General features: G+C 39.8%; 1 protein-coding gene across 1 annotated transcript in view; it reads left to right on the top strand.

The window, feature by feature from the left end:
* The first annotated feature begins 568 nt into the window (after positions 1 to 568).
* LOC138033716 (titin homolog) overlaps positions 569 to 23,082 on the top strand; it is a 29,947-nt gene continuing 7,433 nt past the window's right edge. The window contains 25 exon segments of the mRNA XM_068881519.1: positions 569 to 661; positions 663 to 857; positions 860 to 928; positions 930 to 1,019; positions 1,021 to 1,347; positions 1,349 to 1,391; positions 1,394 to 1,446; positions 1,448 to 1,630; positions 1,632 to 1,758; positions 1,761 to 1,831; positions 1,833 to 1,883; positions 1,885 to 1,989; positions 1,991 to 2,282; positions 2,318 to 3,531; positions 3,533 to 3,931; positions 3,933 to 5,313; positions 5,399 to 5,647; positions 5,728 to 5,952; positions 6,047 to 6,487; positions 6,538 to 7,844; positions 7,846 to 8,050; positions 8,053 to 8,070; positions 8,110 to 10,101; positions 10,104 to 12,977; positions 12,980 to 21,504. Coding sequence (XP_068737620.1) covers positions 569 to 661; positions 663 to 857; positions 860 to 928; positions 930 to 1,019; positions 1,021 to 1,347; positions 1,349 to 1,391; positions 1,394 to 1,446; positions 1,448 to 1,630; positions 1,632 to 1,758; positions 1,761 to 1,831; positions 1,833 to 1,883; positions 1,885 to 1,989; positions 1,991 to 2,282; positions 2,318 to 3,531; positions 3,533 to 3,931; positions 3,933 to 5,313; positions 5,399 to 5,647; positions 5,728 to 5,952; positions 6,047 to 6,487; positions 6,538 to 7,844; positions 7,846 to 8,050; positions 8,053 to 8,070; positions 8,110 to 10,101; positions 10,104 to 12,977; positions 12,980 to 21,504 — 20,529 coding nt within the window.

Genomic DNA, 23,082 nt, shown 5'->3' on the forward strand with positions numbered 1-23,082 from the left:
TTCATCTTTCCTAAGTCTTTGCCATGTTTTGCAAGAGTTACGGTATATCTCGTTTGTAAAATCTATTTATCTGCTCGTCGTTCGCCCTTCAAAAGAATTATTCAAAGTTTTGAAGTTCTCTAAGCAGACAGTTGTATAAGGCATTCTGCACCAGAAAATTACTCTTTTTAATCCAGGCCATACACTGCGTGTAGCGTTCAACAACAATGGAAGAAAATATGCAAATGAAATTAACAATAAGCAAGCTGTTGATACGTGTTCAAGAAACATCTTGCAAGGGCGAGATTGGAAAATATTTATACAGTTATCACCTGACAGACTGGTGGGGCATCAATTATTAAAGCGTCCATGCAGCCACAAAACATTGGCATGCCTTTTGCGTATTACTATTGCTAAGACGCAATTTTGTTCCATCTGGTGTTTCTAAATTATCATTTAAGAGAAGATCAGAGTCTAATTTTACTGGATTTCGTTGGACTTGTTGCCTTTGAAAAAGAAGACTTTTAACACGGTTTATACAATGGGATCTATTAAGATAATTTGATGCAGAAAATTTTCCTATTTTAAAATGGAAGAGCTTAAAGTCTCCGAAGAAACTATAGCTTTGGTGGAGCAGTTCGCCAAGGAAAAAAATGATATCATTTGCGGCTTTCTTAAGGAGGAAAGAAATTATGGAGACAGTGCATAAAGACGAAATGAAAGAGCTGGTAGCGACATTCGAGCTAGAGAAAGATTTCATTAGAAAGAAATTTGAATTGGAAAAAAGGGACCTGTTGCAGGTGGAAAAACAGAGCCAACACGATCTATACGAGAGAAAAGACCTGGAAGGAAAATCGACTAAAGAGGTTGCATCCGTGAAGAAAGGAAAGCAGAAATTAGATACAAAGAGGAAAAAGTGAAAATCAGGCATGAGTTTGAACAGGTTATTGACTGCCAAAAACGAAGAAATTAAAATATTACGAAGGACATTGTTGCGTGAGGAGCACAAACAAAACAGATTAGCGAGGAACTCTCCAGAACAATGACGTAGACATCAAAAGAACTGAACACGAAGAAGAGATAAGGAGCTTTGCCGCGAATTTCAAAACTGAAAAGTTAGAATTGCAGAGAAAATTTGATCGAGAAAAAGCCCAGCTTGTCCAGGTTTTTGCAAATCAGACTGAGTTAATGAGCGCAAACTTTGACGAAGAGAAAAAGAGAATGCAAGAGGAACACCAAAAGGAATTACAGCTTAAATTAGAAGTTGCAGAGAGACTTCATGATGAAAAATCAGATCATGATAACCAGAGAATGCTTGAGCAATTTGAGCATGAAAATAAGAGAATACAGGAAAGCTTAGACAAGGATTTATAACGATAGAATTCTTGAACAACAAGAGATCATTGAAAATCTCGAAAGCAGAAGAATGAACTACTAAATGCGTTGCAGACTGAGAGATTTAGTTTAAGCAAGGCTCTATAACCGTGAGGTGTCTTTGCTTGCCAAAACAGATCAACTAAACAAGGCGGATATAGAGGTTTCCCTACTTGATGAAATTGCCAAAACTCAAGCAACATTACGAAGATGCCATGACAGAGGCAGAAGAAAACAGTACAAACAGAAAATTAACGAAATTAAAAGCAACCAAAACCCCAACGCGAGAACTCGAGCAACAACATCGTAAGGAAGTTGAAAAGCTGAAGAAGGACTTCCAACATGAAAAAGGATACATGGACGCTGAATTTCGTAAAGAACAGTTAAATTTGCTGAAGAGTTTTGAGTTGAAAGGAATGACGTAGAACAAAGATACAAAGTTCTGTTACGTGAAAGAGAAGCAGAGATACAGCAGAGGGGACGAAGATTTACGACGTATTCACGAGGAAGAGCTTGGTGACTTGAAATCGGATAGTCTTGAAACAAAGAGAGGAGCTTGAGATTTCGAAGCAAAAACTTACCCATTTGGCTGATCAAGTAGATGAGTTTGTCAGCGAAAGAAACAGGTTAGAGGAAAAAATTGAAAAAGGAGAGGAGTCAATGCCAGACTCTCGAGCAAACTATTGAAAACAATATTCAGACCTTCCGGAACAATATGAAGGAAGTTAAAGCATTCCATCAGAAAGAGCTTGCTCGAAAAGTCGAGGAACTTTCCTCGGAGAAAGAAAAGACGAAACGACTTGAAGAGGAAAAGAGAACATTGCAGAAGGCGCTACAAACACTGAATGCGACTTTGGAAAACGTCCAGGATACGTCGCGAATTACTGTTGAGGCGACGAATGACGCTGGTCCGGAAAATTCTTCTCTTGGCATCATGGCGGATAAGAAAATTGATGAAATCGAGTGGGAAAACACAAACATGATAGAAGAGGAAAGGACCAAAATTCCGAAGACCAAAACATACTTTGCAAAGGACGAGATCAACTAAATGGAAATGAAGACGATTATGATCCCAGTGTAAAGGAGGTTGAAGTCAGAAAACAGGAGAACAATCAGGGAACTCGGACGAAAAAGGAGGATCAAGTCACTGAGAGTCTTCTTGAAATAAGGGAAAAGCTAAATCAATGTATCCTTCAAGAGGAAGACCTAAAAACATCGGATGATTTCCAAATGTCCAACAAGAAAATGAAAGATGCAATCAATGAGGTAATCATGGAGATTGACAACGTCCATGCAAACCAAGGAAACGATGAGAATGTCAGAATGGAAGGGAAGCAAAGGTTTTCTATACAGGCTCAAATTGAAGCTGTCGAGAATATCTTAACAGACAATGATGATGTCAGGAACATTGAGAAAGCTACGAAAAATCGGTTAAATCACAAGATGAAAGAAATTTTAAAGAAAGTACATATGGAAAATGAGTTGGAAAAGTTGAGGATGAAGAAAGAACAGCAAGAAGGACTCAGCGCCGTTATGAAAGAGTTGGCAAATGAAACTGGAAAGAAAGTAGAGGAGTTGTCAGAATATCTGGAGAATTTACAGCAGCAAAAGGGAAGTACTGAACAATCCGAAAAGCGTCCTATGGAGTCCAGAGGCTCGCTAACCAATGATAGTAATAGCGTTCACACAAACCCTGAAATATCAAAGAGAAGAACAAAAAAGGATGCAAGCAATTATACAGATGTGGTAGTTGAACTGAAACGTGAAAATAAAGACCTCAAGCGTTCCATAGAGGAGCTCGGAAAGAATTTTAAGAAAGAAAAAGAAGATTTAATGGAAAAACTGCAAACACAGCACAAAGAATTTGTGATGAGCACGGAGGACGAGGTTATCGAACATCTCTTAAAGGAGAAGTCAAATATTGAAGAAGCGTTTAATCTAGAAAGGTTCTACTTGAGTAGGTTATATTACTTGGAAATGAAAGAGGAGATAGAAGATGTTCTTTTCCGCCGAAGAGAAAACATGAAGCAAGAATTCGAAAGGGACAAGATGAACATTATTTTGAAATACGAAAGTGACATCTCTGACTTGCACAAATTACTTTCCGAGAAAGGTGAGATGGAGCTAAAACTACTCCATGACAGAAATCAAGTCACGCAAAAACTATTGGCTGCGCAAAAAAAGGGAATCAGCCGAAAAGGGAGATCGAGAAAGAGAGAAGGAAAAAGAAAAACTTGAGAGGGAGAAAGGCAATCTGGAGATTACTATTCCACTTAAGAAAGAAATAGCAGACCTACAAAAAAAGAGACATCTAGAACACGAAACCTCTGTCGCTAATCTGAAGGAAGCTATCGACCTAATAAAAGAAATAATTTCCAGTACCTCCCTAAAAGCAATAGAAGATAACCATCAACTCGATCGATTGAGTTTTCTCAGTGAAGATCCTGAGAGTTTTGTAGGAAGCTCACCAATAAACCGCTCGAGTGAAATCTTGAAGAGATTTGATGAAGAGATTCGTAACAAGGAAGAGTTACAAGATGCTCTTGAAAACCTCGTAGAAATTTTACTAAATAAGGATTGAAGATATTGTTTATGACTCGGACACAACGTCTGGTGCGAGTTCTGACCTGGAGTCAGACTACTCGGACACCGCAACTACATCCGGAGAAACGGATGAAGGAGCATTTTCGGGACCTGAATCGAATGACGGTGAGATGTTGAGCATCAAGAAAGAGAAACTGGATTTTGTTTTCAACGTGGAAAGGTTTAACCTTGGAAGAGTTTATTATGGGGAATACAGAGACAGTTTACAAAAGGCGATGAGGAAATTAGCCAAGGCCAGAGAAGGTCTTCGTAGTAAGAAAAAAGACTTGGAAAACGATATGCTTCACGGTTTTCGATCTCTAGTGCAGAGAACCAATTTTGGTAATGAATATCAGCATGTATCCACAAGAGATGTTGACACACAAACAATGGTTGAGAACTCAGTGAAAGATGAAGCAGATGGCGTTGCTGATGACGAGCTAACGAAAATGAAGGAAGCTAGTATTGAAGTGCTAACATTTTCGGAAGTTGATGATGGCCTAAGTGACTTCCATATAAAGTCAGAAGGTCGCAAGGTGACAGAGGGAGCAAGTATTTTAAATGAAGAAAGACCCTTATTTACGGTACCTGCAATACCAACGGATGAATTAAATGAAGATCTCTGTGAAGAAAGTGAAAATTTCATTGGCAAACGTAAGCAAGAGGAAGATAGCTGTGGAAAACGTGATTCACGTAGTGAGAAGGATCAGGATAGAAAGAAAGATGAATGCAACCCTGAAGATGAAAACAGTGATGGGGAGGGGCAATGTTACAAGGAAGAGGAAGAGCCATTTAAGAAAACAGGTAAACAAGATGTCCAGGGAAGAAATGAATTTGAAGTTGATGTTTCCTCCAAGCCTGAAGGTAACAAAGATGACGAACTGGAAAATGCTAAGGATATAAATGAAGAACAACCCTCTTCAGATGAAGTGAGGGTCCAGTGTACAAAGGAAATGAAACCAAAGAGGGAAGATGACATAAGCGAAATAACTCAGAGTGAAGATAGGAAGGAAACTAAAGAAAAAGGTACCAGAGAAAGTGTCTATATTGTGGAGAGAAGGGATAAAAATGAACAACAAGAGGAGCAGTTTAAACAAGTGGATAAAAAAACACCGACTGAAGGTGAAACAATACTTGCAAAGGACGGGAGGGCCACTGAGTACAAAGAAACCAGTAAGGAGTTCTTTGTGCGTGATGCAAAAACACCACAAGTGGGCTACAAAAATTCAACTGGGCACGAATCTTGGAGAACGACAGATGTAGAGGAGAAAACTCTTGAAAAAGATGGAATAATCAATGACACGGAAACCATGGATGAGATCGATCATGCGAGAGATAGAGAGAAAGCACACAAAGACATCCAAATCCAACCTGATCGTGAGCCCTTGGTGACACCAAAGAAGATGTAAGAGGCGACGCAAATAAGGTGAATGAGTATGTGGGCTTTGAGGACAATCCACAGGTCGTACGAGATACAAAGCACCACAGGTAGACGACAAAGATTTAGCCGGGCACGAATCTCGGAGAACACGAGATGGAGAGGAGAAAAAACTTGAAAAAGATGGAATAACCGATGACGCAGAACAAAGAGATATATTAAACGAAATCATAGCTGAAGTCGATCATGATCACGCAATAGATAGCGAGAAACCACATGCAGACACCAAAATACAACCTGATCATGGGGCTCTGGCTGACTCCGAAGAAGAAGGTACAAGAGACGGCTCAAATATAGTCATGAGCTTGTAAACTTCAACGACAAACCACAGATCGTATTAAAAAATTCACCAGAGCATAAGTCTCCGGGAGAGATGAAGGAAGGCGAAATGACACCAAAAGAGAAGGGGTCTGCGAAGAAAGGGGATAAAACGAATGCCATGGACAAGACATTTGACGGAAATGAAGATGTGTGCCATTTAAAGAAGACACAAGATGATGACATGGCACTAGAAAGTGAGTTTCAGGAGGAGGTATACAGTGACGAAAAACCATTCGAACAGGATCAAATACCCAGTGGTAAACAGAGAAATTAGCCCAGAAGAGAGCTTTGATGAGGTTAAGCGCTTAGGACATGAAGGAGAAATGGACGCAAACGCCGATTTTACGGCAGAGAATCAGAACGACTCTAATAAGGAGGAAACGACGACTGGAAAGGATGGAATAAACAATGGCACTGAACAAAATCAATCTGGGGCAGTTAGCTTGGAAGCAACTGGGGATGTCAATGGCGATGCGAAACCGCATGAAGAACGTAATAGTTCAATGGCGCCAAATTCTCAAGAAGACCTGATAAACGACAGCAGAGCATTAGCAGAGGACGAAATAACTACTGACAGCGAAGGAACAGATTCTAAGGAAAATACCCCTATCCAAGCTAAGGATGTTAACGTTGCCCCTGGGAAGGAACCACAAGAAGACATGATTTCATCCATTCATAAGCCTGGGGAAGATGCAAATGAAGACCAACTGCAACAGAGATTAGGAACTGATTACGTAACTGCGGACAGTCCAATTAAAGATACTGGTGAAGACCTGTCAGAGGAATATGAGAGTATTGGACATTTAGATCAGTCACAAGCGCAGGGGGGTTCTTTTGAGCCTGAACCTCAGGAGATTACATTTTCAAAGATGAAGTCACCGTCGCCAGAATAGAAATGGCGGAAGAGGATACAACTGCCGAGAATGAAAGTACGGTAGAAGCAGAAGACGACCAGAATGACCCCAAGCAGAAGTATATAAACCAGCAAGGAGGAAACGAATGTAACAAACAAAAATGCAACAAAGAAGATTCTGAGGCAAACAATCAGATCTCCTGTAAATGTATGGATGAAGAGAATGCTAGAGAAAAGCAAAAAAAGGATGACAATGACAACCTATTCTATGAGGAACTAGAGAGGCCTTCAGCAGAAAAAGGTGATGCAACACCCAAAATCGCCCTACCTGAGAAAGCCGCTAGCAAAGGACACAAGCCAACAGAGATGGCTAAACTCGAGCAAGAACCAACATCTGACCTTTTCAGTGATTCAAACGAGAAGTTGAATTCTTTCGCGAACTCAACAATGCATAATTTTAACTCAATAGATGATACACAAGATGCGAGCCAAGGCGGAACCCTTACTGCAGGGAATGACAAGGAACACATTAATGAAAATGATAGCTTCTGGGAGTCCTTTTCGTTCAAAGGTGACGAAGACGAAGACGATTTTAGATTCACACAAGGTACTTCCCCTATAAGCGACCAAGATCTCATACTTCGACTGAGTAATAACAACAAGATGTTAAAAGAAAAATTCGACCTTCTATGTGAGATCGTTGGAAAGGCTTTCGTGGACGAGATACAAGAATTGAGCGATAAGCATGAAAGAGAAGGATCTGTGGATGATACAGACAGTTGGAGTGATTTATATGAGGAGAAAGAACTTCTTGTAAATGATATTAAAGAGATAGACTTAAAAATAAAACAGCTGCGGGGTAGCAAACATGACGGCACAGAAAGTCTCAGGTTGAAAGAGGAAGAAACGGAGACTCTTGATTCCTTGGAAAAAATTGACAACGAGCTGAAAGAAAGAAAAGAAAAAGACTGGTTGAAATATCTCTTAAAAGAGAAGGAAGATGTTTGCACTAAGTTGGATGAAATTAATAATGTGCTACGAGAAAAGCAAGAGGTGGTCGGAAATTTAGCCGACAATGATTTTAAAGTAAGTGCTCTGATGAGTAGGAGTGACATGCTGAAGGATGATGCAGCTGAAAAATCACGTGAATTTAAGCATAAAACCAAAATGTTAGAAGAAGCAGACAGAGTGACGGAAAAAGAGAATCAACAACTAAAAAAATCTTTGAACGAATTGAAGGTCCAAATTGCGGCTTTAGAGAATTCCATGGAGACTGTGAGTGACAAACTATCCCCAAGAGGCAAAAACGTTCAGTAAACAGCTTCCACCTGAAATCTCCTCCTTAATAGCAGGCAAGAGAGACGCAGATCAAAACATGATAAGGCTAGACAAAAAAGTAACGAAAACTGCCAACAACATTGAATTGTACGAAAAGTTGCTAGAAGAGAAAACAAAAAGATTAGAGCCCTTTCAAAGAAAAAAGGAACGACTCGAGAACGCACTTAAATTTCTTGTGCCGTCAGCAACTAAGCGTCACCAAATGTGGTTGGGGATGAGGAAGGTTCTGGCAAGGATACCGAAAGCATGGTTGCCGACTTCTGGAACGAGGGCGATACGATGAGTCTGGAACAAAGACGAATGGAGAAAGAAATTGACGATTTAGATCTTGCCATCAAAAAAATCGAAGTGTCTCAAAAACTTAATCGTAAACATAGTGAAGAGACTACAACATTTAAAAGACTGGCGATTGTGTATGAAGAAAAACGGATGAAAAAGGAAGACTTAAAAATTGTGAACGCAAAAATAGCGAACGAGGAAATCGATCTGAGAAAGGCTGGAATCGCTTCTTCAAAAGTTACCGAACATTTGGAAAAAGGTCTAAATATGGAGAGAGAATTATCCAAATTGGACAATTCACCACCGATCGAGGTAGCAACTCGCAAGAGTAAAAAGCTAGAAAAACTCTTCTTGTTAAGGGAGAGCCTTGTCGAAAGTATTCGCAAACTAGAGGATGAAATGTCTGAGGAACAGAGCAATTTCCTCCTCTCACAGCAGTTCAAGAAGACCGGAGAGTTAGATGAAAGTGGCTCAAAAATCAAAGCACTTACACACAAGAAAGTCAAGGTATTAACAGAATTGAATGAAACTAACGAGACAATACTTCAAAAAATAAGTGCAGGTGGCTTAACAGGACCTCACGAAGGGTTTTTAGAAGAGAGCGTTGAGAGGAAGCTAAGACTAGAGGACGAAAGAGACAAACTTCAGGATAAAATAGATGGAGAAACAGTTAGAGCTGCTGAGGCTCTAGCTTTCCTTGCCAAAGAGAAATTAGCACTCAATGAACAACTGTCAAAAGCTTTAGAGAACATAGACGTGAACGCTGATAGCCTTGAGGAAGCCTTTTATAATGATGGTGATTTCAACAACAACAACAACAACAACAACAACAACAACAATGACAATGACAACAACAAAGAAGACCAGGACGACGACAACAGTAGAAACAAAGACGGGAACATTCATGACAGGATGAGTGTAAGGATTGGCCAGTCTCCTCAAATCCCGGATAGGGAATCACTCTCTTTTAAGGACTTGCGTCAAAAACAACGGGAAGTGGAACACGTCCTTAAAGAAAAGGCAGAGATATTAACGGAGGTTAAAAAGCGTGGGAAAGATTCAAGTGAGGAAGAAGAGGCCCTCGAAGATGCTGTTAGAGAAAAAATATTGGTTGATCGGCGACTGGAGCAGGTTCTTAAAGAGAAGAAGATTCATAGGAAAGAGAGAGAGGCATACCATGAAGATAAGGAAACACATCCGGGAAAAGTGAAAGGGGAAAGTTCTACGGAATCAAGTGCATTGAAAGACGACATAGAGATAGGTTCAAATATAAACTTTGAAGACAGACTTACTGAGCTACATCATCAAATACAAGCAAATGATGATCAGCTACAGAATTTACTGAAGATTGTGAACGTTTCTGATGACCAATTCGTCAGAAAGCTGGAGGACTTGAAAAGTCTTGTTTTTGACAAGATTAAACTAGGAGACGAAATTGAACAACTGAATTTGCTCGAAGACTTGTTGAATACGAAAAAGAAATTGGAGACAAAATCCTCGAAAACGGAGCCTCTAGAAGACAGTGGTGAACAAAAAGCACAAATTGAAATTGAACTGAAGAAATTAAACGCTTTAATTAATCTTAGACTTAAACAGATGCAAGGATTGGAGAGAAGAAAGGAGTCTAATGAAGAAGCCCTTAAGGGGCTGCTAGATAAGAAAGATGAACTAGACAAAAGGCTGGAAGCTTTCAAGGAAAATGTTTGTAAGGTGAAGAAGGACGCCGAGAATAACCTTGCAGAAGGAGAGCGGATCATGGATAAAAACGAAATGATTACTTACGAGGAACAGGAAGCGTTGCGGAGAGAAGTTGAATTGATCCAGGACGAGATAGAACGCATCAGCAAAGAAATAACCGAAGTGGAGAAGGACTTGCATCTTCTTAAGAAAGAGTCCCATAAACAAAGTAGGGTCACGTTGGATTTGGAGCAACTGTTCACCAAAAGGAGAGTTTACGAGAGTATTTAGCTGAAATTGATGCTGTACTTGACAGCAGCGATGGAGATTTCACCGAAAAAGAACATCATGATCCTGTTAAAACGGACGAATTAAAAGAAAACAGAAGGGCATTGGAAACAAAGTTGCAGACGATTAGGGATCACAGAGCAATGATAGATGTTGAGTATGAAGAGGAGGCAATATGGGAAGAAATGAAAGACCTTGAACAACAAAAAAGTGACCTGGAAGAAAGGGGAAGGGAAATATCTGAGCAAATTCGTGACTCGCGCATGTTAAATAGGTTGGCTGAAAAAGCAAATGAGCGCGACAAGCAAATACCCACTCACTTCATTCGAGGAATTTTATATGAGATGACAAGGGACAAAAAGACATTAACGGAGTTTATAAAGGAACAGCAAGACTTGCAGAATTCTATCCAAAGGCAGAAAAGTATTTTGGAGGACGAAAGTTCCTTAGTGATGTCTACAGTTGGAGAGGATCTGGTCCATGCCCTGACAATACCATTCCCAAGTGACAATCAACCTACAATTACGAACACGTACGAGTCAATTTTAAAGGAGGTCAAAGATAGCGATGCAACAGTTGGTGAGGTGCTCCGAGAGCTTGCCGAAGAAAATGAGGAACTAAGAGTAATCATCCAAGAAATGAATTTAGAATCGGAAACGCTGAAAGACAAAGTTGGGGAGCAATTAGTGAAGGAACTTTTGACTCCCGCTTTACCAAAAGAAGAGATGGAATCTGGTGACGCTCTTAGTGTCATGAACGAAGATGGAAAGTCTTTGGCCAGCATATTACAGGAACAGGCAGGCAAAATAGACACACTCAAAGACACACTTGGACACGAACTTTTTAATTCTATATTATGGACGCCAGAGAAACCTGACGTGGAAGAAAAAAGTGCTTCCTTCTCTCCAACACTTGTAGCTCCTGTGATTATGAAACATTTTGATGAAGACCTTGAAACTGTCATTGCCTTTTACGAGAAAGAGCTTGGTCATATTTCGCAAGAAAACGATGCGCTTAAGGAAACTTTGGGCAAAGATCTCACCCAACAACTGCTCGGATTAACCAGGAAATGTCAAACGTCAAAAAAGGGCTATGACATCACTCCTACAGAGTATTTATCTAAGTCTCAAAACCGAAAGGTTATGGGTGGAGCAATGGATGAAAATTTCAATTCTGCGTTACATAGGAAGATAGAGGACAAGTCCAGGCAATTTGCAAACGAGGGTACTTCATCGGCTGCAAGAGCAAGCCAATGGGAAACTGATGCTGAAATTGAGATTGGAGAAACGATACAAGGCATGCCTGTGATTGGGAGTACCGATCGTGCGGAGTTTGATACGAGACAACAACTAAGAGGGTCTTTCAAAGATGATCCCAGTGCAAAGGGGCAACCACAGGAACATCCTAATGACGCTGTCAAGACGAAATTTGCGGAGACAGATCTTAATGATACACCTGAAGACATTTCTGTTCAGGAAAGGGCAAAGGACATTGTAACGACGTTATTTAACATCTACATGTCCCACTTAAGATCCCCACGAGAAACGGAGTCATATGTCTTGAATGACGAGGAAGATCATTGCTCACTGCACGCGCTAAATATAATACGCGAAAATGGTGTGACGCTTGGTGGAATTATATCTAATTATGAGCGCGAACTTCAGCTACCACTACAAAATAAAATCACCCCCTCAAGACCACTGGAGGAACAAGACAGCCAATTAGAAAGCAGAATTGACGATGGATCAAATCCACTAGAAATTGTCGAATTGGACAAACGCATGAAAGTTATTGCTGACGACGAGAACGAACTAAAAGTGCTTCAAGTGTCAAGGGAGACACCAGACAAAGATCTTGGAGAAATATTGATAAATGGGGTAGACGAAGAACTTACGGATGGCTTACGAAATGTACGCGACATTTCTCTCGGACAAGACCATGACCACAAAATACCTGAAGATTTCGAAATTTTCAAAGGCGACAACAAGGAAAGCTTGGGACAAACGTCAACTGAAGAAACAATTGGGGAAATGGAAACAGAGGAAAAAGTAGGGTGTCTACTTTTAGGCGAAAACGATCTCGATTTTTCAAGACAAAGTATGGATTCCGTTCTGAAAAATGAAAAGCACCTAAATAGAGAGGAAGAAGCGGAGGTTGAAGCACAACCAAGGGGACTCAAGGCACCTAACATTGATCCTCAAAGTAACAAGACCATAGCTTATGACGTACCATCTTATGAAGAGGCTCTACGACGTTTGCAGTATAAGCTTGGACCTAACTTGACTAGAGCTCTTCTTGCAATGAACACATCCACTTTTCGTATGGAGGGAGAACGTGGGGACAAGAACAAAGAACTTAACGAACAGAACGAGATCTCAATAAAAGAAAATGGAGACACAGAATTTTTTGAGGTCTTTGAAAAGATTTCAGGGAATTTAAGCATTGAAAAAGCTAGTCTTACAGAGAAAGAACTGAAGGCTTTAGCCGTAATGACGACAAGTAAAAAAACTCTTGAGGACGTGATAGAGGATTATGAAAAACGAATTTATGATGACTTCGCTGAACTGGAGACAGAGGTCATCCTCCTTGAAGAGAAACTTGGTAGCGATCTCTTTCACGCCCTATTAGCTGAGGATGATGAAGAAAACGGCATCGCACAAACAAGTGAACCTGCGAATATAGCAAGTCATGACATGGTTAATCCGTTCACAGAGGCAGAAAAAGATGATGTTCAACTGTGTGTTCTAAAAGCAAGATCATTGATAAAGGATGAAGGCAAAACTGTGGAAGATATCCTTAGAAAATATGAAACACAGCTTTGGAAGATGACTAAACTACCTCCAAATGATAAAGCGAAGGTATGCTAAATCGTATATTGGACTTCGAAGACAAGATATCAAGTCTTCAAAGCAAAAACAAGGATTTAGAGGAAGAAATTGAGACTCTAGAAGAAAAATTGAGCAATCTTGAAAAAACCATAGGGCAAGACTTATTCCGTGTACTAGATAATTTGCCTAAGGACGCAAAAATTGATCTGAATACAGCGGACAACATGACAAGTGAGACTTTAACGATAAAGTCGCAGCTACCCACAGGTGAAAGCGAAGATGCTGTACAACCTGGATATCTAAAGGCAAAATCACTTTTAGTAGATGACGGCAAAACGGTAGAAGACATCTTGAGAAAATACGAAACACAACTCGAGGAGATGAAAAAATTACTTCCAAATGAAAAAGGGGACGATGCCTCAGGGATAGATCTCATATCAAATTTTGAGAACAAAACAGCACGGTTCGAAAGTAAAAATGATGATTTGAAGGAGGAAAACAATACATTAGGCCAGAAGCTGAAGGAACTTGAAAAAATCATCGGCCAAAACCCAGTTGTTGCAATGGATGATTTACAGGATAGTGAGCATTCATTTAATGACGCAAACATCGATTTGAATGTGACACACGAAATGAAAAACAAGAAAGAGGCCAAAACAAAGCTGCAGCTAACCGGACGTGAAGATGAAAATGACGCACATCCTAACGATCTAAAAGCAGAATCATTAACAGAGGATGAAGGAAAAATGCTGGAAAACATCCAGCGAAAACATGAATCACAACCGGAAAACTCAATTCATCTACTAAATGAAAAAGGCAAGGGTGCCGCGATGAAAGATTTCACGTCTGATTATGAACACAAGAATGAAAGCCCGACGGGAAGAAATAAGGATTTGGAGAAAGAGAACGAGACTTTGATCGAGAAATTGGCCAATCTTGAAAAATATATCGGCCAAGACTTATTTTGTGTGTTGGATAACTTACAGGATAAAAGCAATTCGTCTACCATAATGGAGACTGATTTGGAAGCGGTAAGAAAAATAAAAGGCGAGGATGAAACCTTGGAAGATGTTCTCGAAAATTATGAGAGCGAATTGATTGCTTTAACGATGCTGGTACCTCGATCAGTCAAGGAAAGCAGTTCATTAACAGATGTTGAAAAAGAGCATGACGAGAAAATTGAGGAGTTACTAAGGCAAAACAACGACCTTAAGAGTGTCTTACACAATTTGCAGGATAAAATTGGAAACAACCTTTATGACGATCTCACAAGATTAATTAGGGGATATGATGATTGCTTGGAAATAGAAAGCACTAATGAGGCAAAAATATCAAATAAGTTATGGGCACCAAATAGAATGAAAGAAGAAGCACTAACTTTAGAAGATGTCATTTTGTCCTATGAGCAAGATCTGCAGCAATCAAAACGAGTGAACGACGTTCAAGACGGCCAAGGAATGAAAGGCAATCCAGTGGATGTGTCGAATAAAAAGCGCGCTTTTTCTAAAGCAGATGTTAGCAGCAGTGGTGGCTTTCCATCAGTGGTCGAGGGTGGAGAAACAAAAGCGTTAGCGACAAAAAGGAGAAAAAGTGAAGACGAAGACCCAATGCAGCAATCGGAAAACTACAACGCAGCTAATGCAAATGAGAATAGCAGCCATCCGTGTGACAGAAACAACAGTCTTCATGTGGAAACCAGAAAAACCGACTTTCAGGGAGTGTCGTTAATTTCAAATGAAAGAAGTACCACAGAAGCCGCCGAAAACGAAACAGAGGTTGTAACAAGACTAGCTCCAAGCGATGACACAGATGATGTTTCTGAAGTAGTTAAACGTGACCGCACAATAGAACGTCTGAAGGAAGAAAATGATAAATTGTTAAAACGGATGAAAAAACTAGAGCATAGGATTGGACGAACGCTCTTAAGAGAAGTGGAGCACAAGAAACCAGAGGATTACACGGAAGTAAGTGACAACAATTCAGCTGAACACGATGAAACCTTTAGAGCAGTAGAAATTATGTTGAAGGAGGAAAGACCCCTAGAGGATGTAATAAAATCATTCGAAAGACAGCTTGATGCCCCAAAAGGCAGTATTCATAGCGAAGGAAAAGAAGGATTCATCACAACTGACAGCGACAAAAAATACGAAGACACAGTAGTGGATCTCAGGATGGCAAACGACTGCCTATGGTATGACTTAGAAAAGCTAAAGAGCATAATCGGTCACGGCCTGGTCAAGGAAATAATGAAATTGCCAAGTGTTGCCGATGAAACAAAGGAAACCTTAAATTTACAGAAAAGCAAACCAGGTAGCGATTTAAAGATCACCAAAATCATGGATGTGAAACAGTCAACTTTAGAGGACGTTTTAGAAACATATGAAAGCGCACTTGGAACGCTCCTGAGTGACACATCGGCTTCCTCAGCCGACGTCGAAACGGAAACTTATAATCATGAAAGCTGTAATGTTGCAACCTTAAAGCAAGAAAATGATATCTTAAAGAAAAGCATTGGCGTGACACTGTCTCAAAGTTTACTGAAAATTGCAAAGGATGGAAAAGACGAGGCCGATTTATTTTCAGATGACACGGAAGAGGCAGAGCCTATTGACCCAAAGGATTCACCTGCACTAAAAGAAAGGATTCACATCCAAAGGTCATCAGAAGAGCTACGTGCTGAGACTCTGGTAAGAGAAGAGGGCAGAACAATTGAAAATATCCTCAAGAATTATGAAAAGGAACTGGAGAGTATAACGGCTTTGGTTCTCAATAAATCGGGACAAACCACTGACATGCTTTCGGATCTTGTGAGACAATACGAAGATCAAATCGACGAAGTGAGGAATGAAAACAGGAAATTTGAGAACCGGTTGCTGTTCCTTGAGGACAAAATCGGGTCAAACCTTATCAACGCATTGGATAACCAACAGGATGGAACGAAGCTCCAAGAATATATCAGCCAAAGCGAGCTAAATCTTCCTCTTATCATGAAAAAAGAAGACACGTCACTGGAGGCAGTCATCAGACGTTATGAAAAAGAAATAAAAGCATCCCGGGAACTGGATGAATATGACGAAAACCAACTGTCCACTTCAGACACTGCAAAAGAATGCAAAGTTATGCTAACTAAAGAGCAGAACGAAAAAGAGTCATTAAAAACTGCTTTAAACCACCTGGAGGAGAAACTTGGCCCATCACTTGTTGAAGATATCAAAAAGCTCGCGGATAAAACGGCTGTGAAGCTCAGTGATGAAGGGCTTCAATCATCTGGAAAACAGAAAGAACTCAAGGCTACAAATATCATGCGAGAGGAAGCTGTAACACTAGAGAGCGTTCTTGAAAGATATGAAGACGAATCATACAACATAGCGGCATCTGGTGAGCAGATCAATGTGGACAACATGAAGCGGCTAACAGAAAAGGTTGGTTTAGATCTTGTAAATGAATTGCTTCAACCAAAAATGAGGGAAATGGGAAGAACAACAAGGTGGGAGGCAGTTGAAATTATCAAAGAGGAAGAAAAGACGCTGGCTGATATTATCGAAAGTTATGAAAGTGATTTGAACAGGTTTAAAAGAGAAAGGGGTGCATTAGAGGCTTTAGAAAAGAAGAGCGAAGACACGGGACAGTCTGTTCTTCTCATAATATCACAATATGAGGATGAAATTCAGCGCCTTAAAGGTACATCTAAAGAACTTGATAATAAACTATCCACCCTTTTTGCAAGGCTAGGAGATAACCTTACGAATGAAGTCCTTAGTCTGACACCTTGCAACGGAACAGGTCCAAGAAGTTCTTTCAAAGCTGTCGAAACAATGGCAAACGATGGAAAGAAACTTTCTGACGTTATAAAACAATACGAAATTGACTTAGAATCACTAAACAGGGTAAACGAAGCACTGAAGGTTAGCTCTGGTGACCAATCCGTAGAAGGAAAACCATTTCAAAGCGTTACTTCCGAATATGAAATGAACATGAAAGAAATGCTGTCAGACAAACAAAAGACCGAATCTAGCCTTATTCGCATATCCCGGAAAGTTGGAGAATCATTAATAAAGCAGTTGCTAAATCCTAGCGAGGAAGGACAAGGAATGAAACCTCACGCTATAGAGGCAATTACAAATGATGGAAAAACCCTTGCTCATGTTTTGACCGAATACGAAGAGGAAATTGAAAGATTGCAAAAAGAATCACGTCAATTACAAGACCATGCCTCTGAAGATTCAGAAGCGACCTCTCTTATGGAAAAAGTTGCAAAGTATGAAGTCGAGATATTGAACGCAAATGAGAAAATAAAGAGTCAGACCAACCTACAAAAAAAAGTTGGCATTGAACTGTCTAAACAGCTCATGGCGCTGTCCGAAAGTGTTGATCAAGAAAACAAGCAACATGTCTTTCTCGGTGCGGTTGAAATAATGAAAAAAGACGAATATTTGACACTCGCTGACGTTGTTAAGAGCTACGAGGAAGAGCTGGAGAAGAAGAAGAATGAAATATTGGCGCTGAGGGAATTGATCTCCGGGAACATGCTTGAGATAGCAACATCCCAAGAAAGTGAAATTTATGAGCTGAAAAAGGTGAATATGATTCTTGCCAGGGAACTAGAATCTCTTTCTAATAAAATCGGTCAGGAACTATCGGATGAATTGCTGGAGAAGTCAGCGGAGAAGCCATCAACAGACAACGTCAGGTTTTACCGAGAATTGATCCACAGATTGGAGAACGATGGCAAACAATTGCAGTGTATTCTACACGAGTTGGACCTTGAAATAAAGCTTTTGCGCAATAACAATGAGGAATTAAACAGGAGCAGAAAAGTGCTGGAGGAATTGTCCGGAAAAATTGGGAACGAACTTTATAAAGATCTTCTAAAAGACAACGACCATAACGTAACTCAAGCTACAGACAAACCACCGTTTCAAGCGTCTGAATTGATGTGCGTCAAGCAAAAGAACTTGGGAGACGTTATTTTGAGTTACGAAAAAGACCTGGCGAAATTGAAAAGGGAAAATGTGGCACTTCGTGAATTGGCGGAACGAGAAACATCAGATGATTCATCATCAATCGTGAACGTTTTATCTATTTACGAAGAGAAAATTGAAAAACTCGAAAGTGAGAATGGGGACCTTCACAATAAGATGCAAAAGTTAACTAAAAGGGTAGGACAAGAGTTGTCACAACAGCTGCTTAAACTGCCAGATGAACCAAGTGCTAGTAAAGCAGGTGACAGCGAACTGAATGCACTGACGATCCTAGAAGAAGAAAACTCTACTTTAATGGATGTCTTGCGAGCTTATGAAAATATGTTGAGAGACGAAAACGAAGGAGACAACGGTCCCGTGGTTTCAGAGCAGCTACCAAAGAAGGAAGAGATAAAATTCGCTCAGCTAATTTCTGTTGCCGAATTTAAGCCTAACAGCGAATATAGTGCTATTGACTACACCGAGTCCACGGAAGCTCGAATTAAGACTTTGATCAAGGACAACGCGAATCCCCGAGAGAGATTCGAGAGGTTGTCTGGGAGGGCGGACAAAGAACTTTCGGAGGAGCTAATGAGATCACCCCAGGAAGGAATTACCGGTATCACAACAACAAACGTAGAAAATGTAGAAAATGTTATGGGTTTTGACGACGTAATTGCTGAGAGGACAACACTTTTGAGGAGTCGCGAACGAAACTTACAAAGAAAATTAAAAGATGACGCTGGACAATCCGAGAAAGGTCACCGTCTAGAAGAAGAAACACGAAGTGTCCAATTTGTTCCCGCCGAAAATTACGTGGATAATATTTTTGAGACTGGTGACGATGAGACTGGCAACCAACCTATAGTTCTCGAACGTGATTTGAATTCAGAAAAAGAAGACAATATCTATGTTTGTGCTCTTCCTGAAATAATTAATGAGAATGTTATTTCTCCAGGGAAAATCGTTCTGGAAAAGCCTGAACAGTTAGCTCATCCTGACGATTCTTTCCTTGTTCGTGAAAGGAAGCAAGCAATTGAAGAGCAGATTGTACAAGTACATTTATCAAAACACGAAGGCAGCCTTAACGGGGACTTTGTAGAGAGTCTTTTTGCGGCTGACGCAGAAATGGCAATGCATAAACCTGAAAAAATGGAACACATGCTTTTAAAAAATCTGGATGAAAAGGTGAAAGAGCTAGAGAGAGAACTCGAAGACGAAAAAGCTTTAAACGATAGATATCAAAAGGATGTTCAGGATCTCCTAAAAGATATAGTCGACCTTAAAATGAAGCAAGTAAACGACGACGACGAAAACCCCGAAGAGATACGAAGCAGAATGCAAAAGGATAGAGACTTAAGACAGGATAATAAACGGCTCGAGGAGGACTTAAGAATTGAAAGAAAAAGGAGACTTTCTTCAGAGGAAAGCAAACGAGATCTAATAGATGAAGTCAACAACTTAATGAAACAAAAGGCAGCACTCATTAAGCAAGGAAATGAACATGACCAGAGTGAAGAACTTTTAGAGGACATGATAAACTTAAGAAAGAAAATTGGGGAACTAACCAACGATAACAACAGTTTAAACAAGAAGGTAACAGAACTTAAAGATTCAATGGAAGAAATGGAGGTTCTCTACAATGAACAGAAAAGGCAATTATTAGCAGACTTTGAGAAAGAAAAGTCACTGATGGTGCAAGATCTGGTTGGGTCAAAACAGGAAGTTGAAACTCAACTAAAAGAGTTGCTTGTCATGAATGAAGACTTAAAGGGGACTATAAAAACTCTGCTAGAACAGTTAAATGAATCACATGAAACGTTGGCAAGAGAAGGAGAGAATAAAATTGACAATGAGAGTGAATGGAAGGAAAAGAAAAACAGACTACAAGACATGGTCAGCTTGCTTAATGAGTCAAAAGAAAGGCCTGCCATAAAACAAACAGGAAAGAGTGAGCATTCAAACGAACATCTTGATGATACAGAGCATACTCTGAGGGAAAGTTTGAAGAATTACGAGGACAAAACAAAATCAATCGAGACTCAGAAAGCAAAGCGCGGGGCTGAATTGCAACAAGGTGTCGATATTCTGACCAACAAACTTGAAACGAAAAGTGGGCTTGTTGAGCAGACAAGAGAAGACTTTGACAACCTTTTTCAGAGAGAGATAGATCGCCTGAAGGAAGACATGGATTTGACATTGGAAATGGAAAAAGAGAACCTGCGACTTGACTTTGAACAGAAAGAAGATGACTTGAAAAAGCAAGGTTCAGTAGAGCTGCTACAGCGAGAGGAAGAATGGAATAGGGAAAGAGAAGAGCTGCAAGAATTATTTCGAACAGAAAAAGAGAAACTACAAAAAGCATTTGATCAGGAGCTTGAGAAAAGAATATCTGAAGAGTTAGCTGGATTTGCTGAAGAGAGAAGAGAATTAAAGGAAACAGTTGAGAGAAGACTTTATGAGAAGCTTATTGACGAAAATCTTACAGCGGAAACAGATTTTCAAGAGCTCCTTTCAAGAATTTTACAGGAGCATTCCAAAGAAATCGAGGGCGTGGAGAATGACATACGAAAAGCGGAGGAAAGGTTTCAGGACGAAAAAAATAGGTTGAAAGAGAAAAGCGACGAACAGAAAGATATTTTGAAAAAATCTTACGAAGAAGAAAAGAGAGTACTTCAAGTAACTGTTCAAGACCTACTAAAAGAAGTAATTGAACTGAAGGATCAGAGGAAAGAAATTAGGCTCAATCATAAGAAGGACAAAGAAACTATCGAGGAGAATTACGAAAACGACATTATGAAGTTAAAAGAGGACTGGGAACACTACAAGAGAGATTTGCTGAGTAGACTTCAAGATGACTTCAACACTAAATTAGCAGATGAAACCAGAAAACTGGAAGCCAAGATGGAAGATGTGAAAAGAGAACTTGAAAAATCGGAGCAAAGGAGAAAAGAGGTGGAGAAACAATTACTAGAAACTAAATCCGAAAATGAACGAGACAAATTTCACGAAGGTTCCTCTTGCGAGACTGACACAGACAACGACGGTTATCAAAAGGAGCTCAAGTTTGTCAAGAAAACCTTGGAAGAAGAATACGACAAAAAGCTAACAGAAGAAAAAAGAAAGTTTGAGGAAATACTTCAGAGCTTAAGGCATGAGATCGGAAGCTTACAAGAAAAGCGAAGACTCATTCAAGACAAAATATACAGTCAGGATCCCACTGTGGTGGACAGGCAAATGATGGAAAAGAGCCTCGCAAATTACAAAATGGAGATGTTTTCAAAAATTGAAGAGGAAGTTGCACAAAAAGTTGCTCGGGAGAAAGAACCTCTGGAAGAAACAATAGACGAACTACAACAACAAGTCGATGATTTAAAACGTCAGCGCTGGGAATTACGGAGCCAGGTAAGAAAAGAAAGAGCGAGGATGGAGGAAGAATTTGAAAACGAAAAAGAAAATATGCAGAAACAGTTCCTAAAAGAAAAGGAAGAGTTGAAGAGCAAGCTTGATTCCAGGATGCAAAAGGAAATGATGAAAATGGCTGCAGAGAACAAAGTCAGTCGAGCCCTGAGTCCGATCTACAACGTAAGTGATAATGATAATAATATTTATATAATTTCTATCTTTCTTGCAGCGAGGGCCACAAGTTTATCGGTAACTCTAGTTGACTGTCACATGCTACCATCGTAAAATGAGGACCTTTACATTTTTTACCTTTAGATCTAGATTCCATGACGGTTTTCCGAATAACCAAAGAAACAAGCAAAGAAACAAAAACAAAACAAAGAAAAAATGATACAACAAAGCCATTACTAACCTCCGTGTGTATGCATGACGTCGTGCTCAGGAAGTACTTTGGAAATGAGTGACTTGGTCGAAATGTTTCTTGGTCTTTTTCCATTTAAAAGGTCAGGGATAAAGGCTTCAGGTCATTTTTTACTGGAAGCAGACATTAGGGGCCTGAACCACGACAGCGTTTTGTTCATTGATTCGAAATGCTCATTCGTCTTCTTCATGAAGCAGACGATGTCTGCCAGAAACGGCGAAATTAAAATGCAAATTATTTCCAGCTTATATTGAGACCTTCCTAGCGCAAACAGTCGTGAATACTTTGTGGTGTGAAACATACAAACGTGCAGGAACATGGTCCATTAGTGCGCAAATAAACTGAAATGGCTTAAGGAGGCTCGAAATAGTTTCTCCTTTTTTCAAACAAATAAACATATTCTGTCCTTAGATACAGTTAGGGCAATCATATCAAGACGAAACTTGGCCAGGGTATTAAGTACCTATCGTAGATTTCTCACATTATGTTTTCCTCCAAAATAATGTTACCATGGCAACGATATTAGGCATTTCTTTGAGCCTTAAAATCAACATATGTGGTCCTTTTTGAAGAAACGGGACGGTGAAATTTTCCCATTCATCGTTACCAGATAATGTTAGAAATACTCTCTAAAATATTTAAAATTCAACAAAATCTGTAGGTCAGTTTTTCAGAAAAATAAGTTTTTTTGAATTGTGTCTCTAATTTTTTTTTTCACCCACAGAATTTTTTTAAATTTGAAAGACAAACGGTTTAAATTAATCTAAGCTAACATGCAAAAAAAAAAAATTCACCGTCCAGAAGCAGAGATATAAACGAGTAAAGTTGCAAAATCAGGAAAAATTAGGGGGTTACAAGATCAGCATTTACGCATGCGTCACCCGCTCATTCGAGTCCGCGCGCGAGTGGAGCTACAGGTCAACACAAACGGATTTAAGTAACTATTAAACCGTTTAAGTAGAATTTTCGTAGTTTTTGTGAATAGGAGATCTCTATTTATATGCCATGTATATAGGAATTGGAGAAAGGTAAGCGAAACTAGCTGTATTTGTTTATTTCTGGTGACCCATTTAAATCATAAGCTGACGCAAGCAGCTTACGAATTGCGTGTGTGGCTTACGCGCGCGCGCTCAGCTGAAAACCCTTTCGAGCCTCCTTAATGTTTGCAGTACGTCCACCCAAACTCATTTAATATTCTTGCTACAAATACATCGTTAGGGATTTCATCAGTAATTTACCGACTTCTTCAACGATCTGTTTAATGTCTTTTCACCAATGTTGGAATTAGATATCATTAGAAACTACGGTTAGCTTTGTCTGTTGCTGAGTAACTTATA

The sequence above is a fragment of the Montipora capricornis genome, chromosome 2 (assembly GCF_036669925.1).
Source record: "Montipora capricornis isolate CH-2021 chromosome 2, ASM3666992v2, whole genome shotgun sequence".
Taxonomy (NCBI): Eukaryota; Metazoa; Cnidaria; class Anthozoa; order Scleractinia; family Acroporidae; genus Montipora; species Montipora capricornis.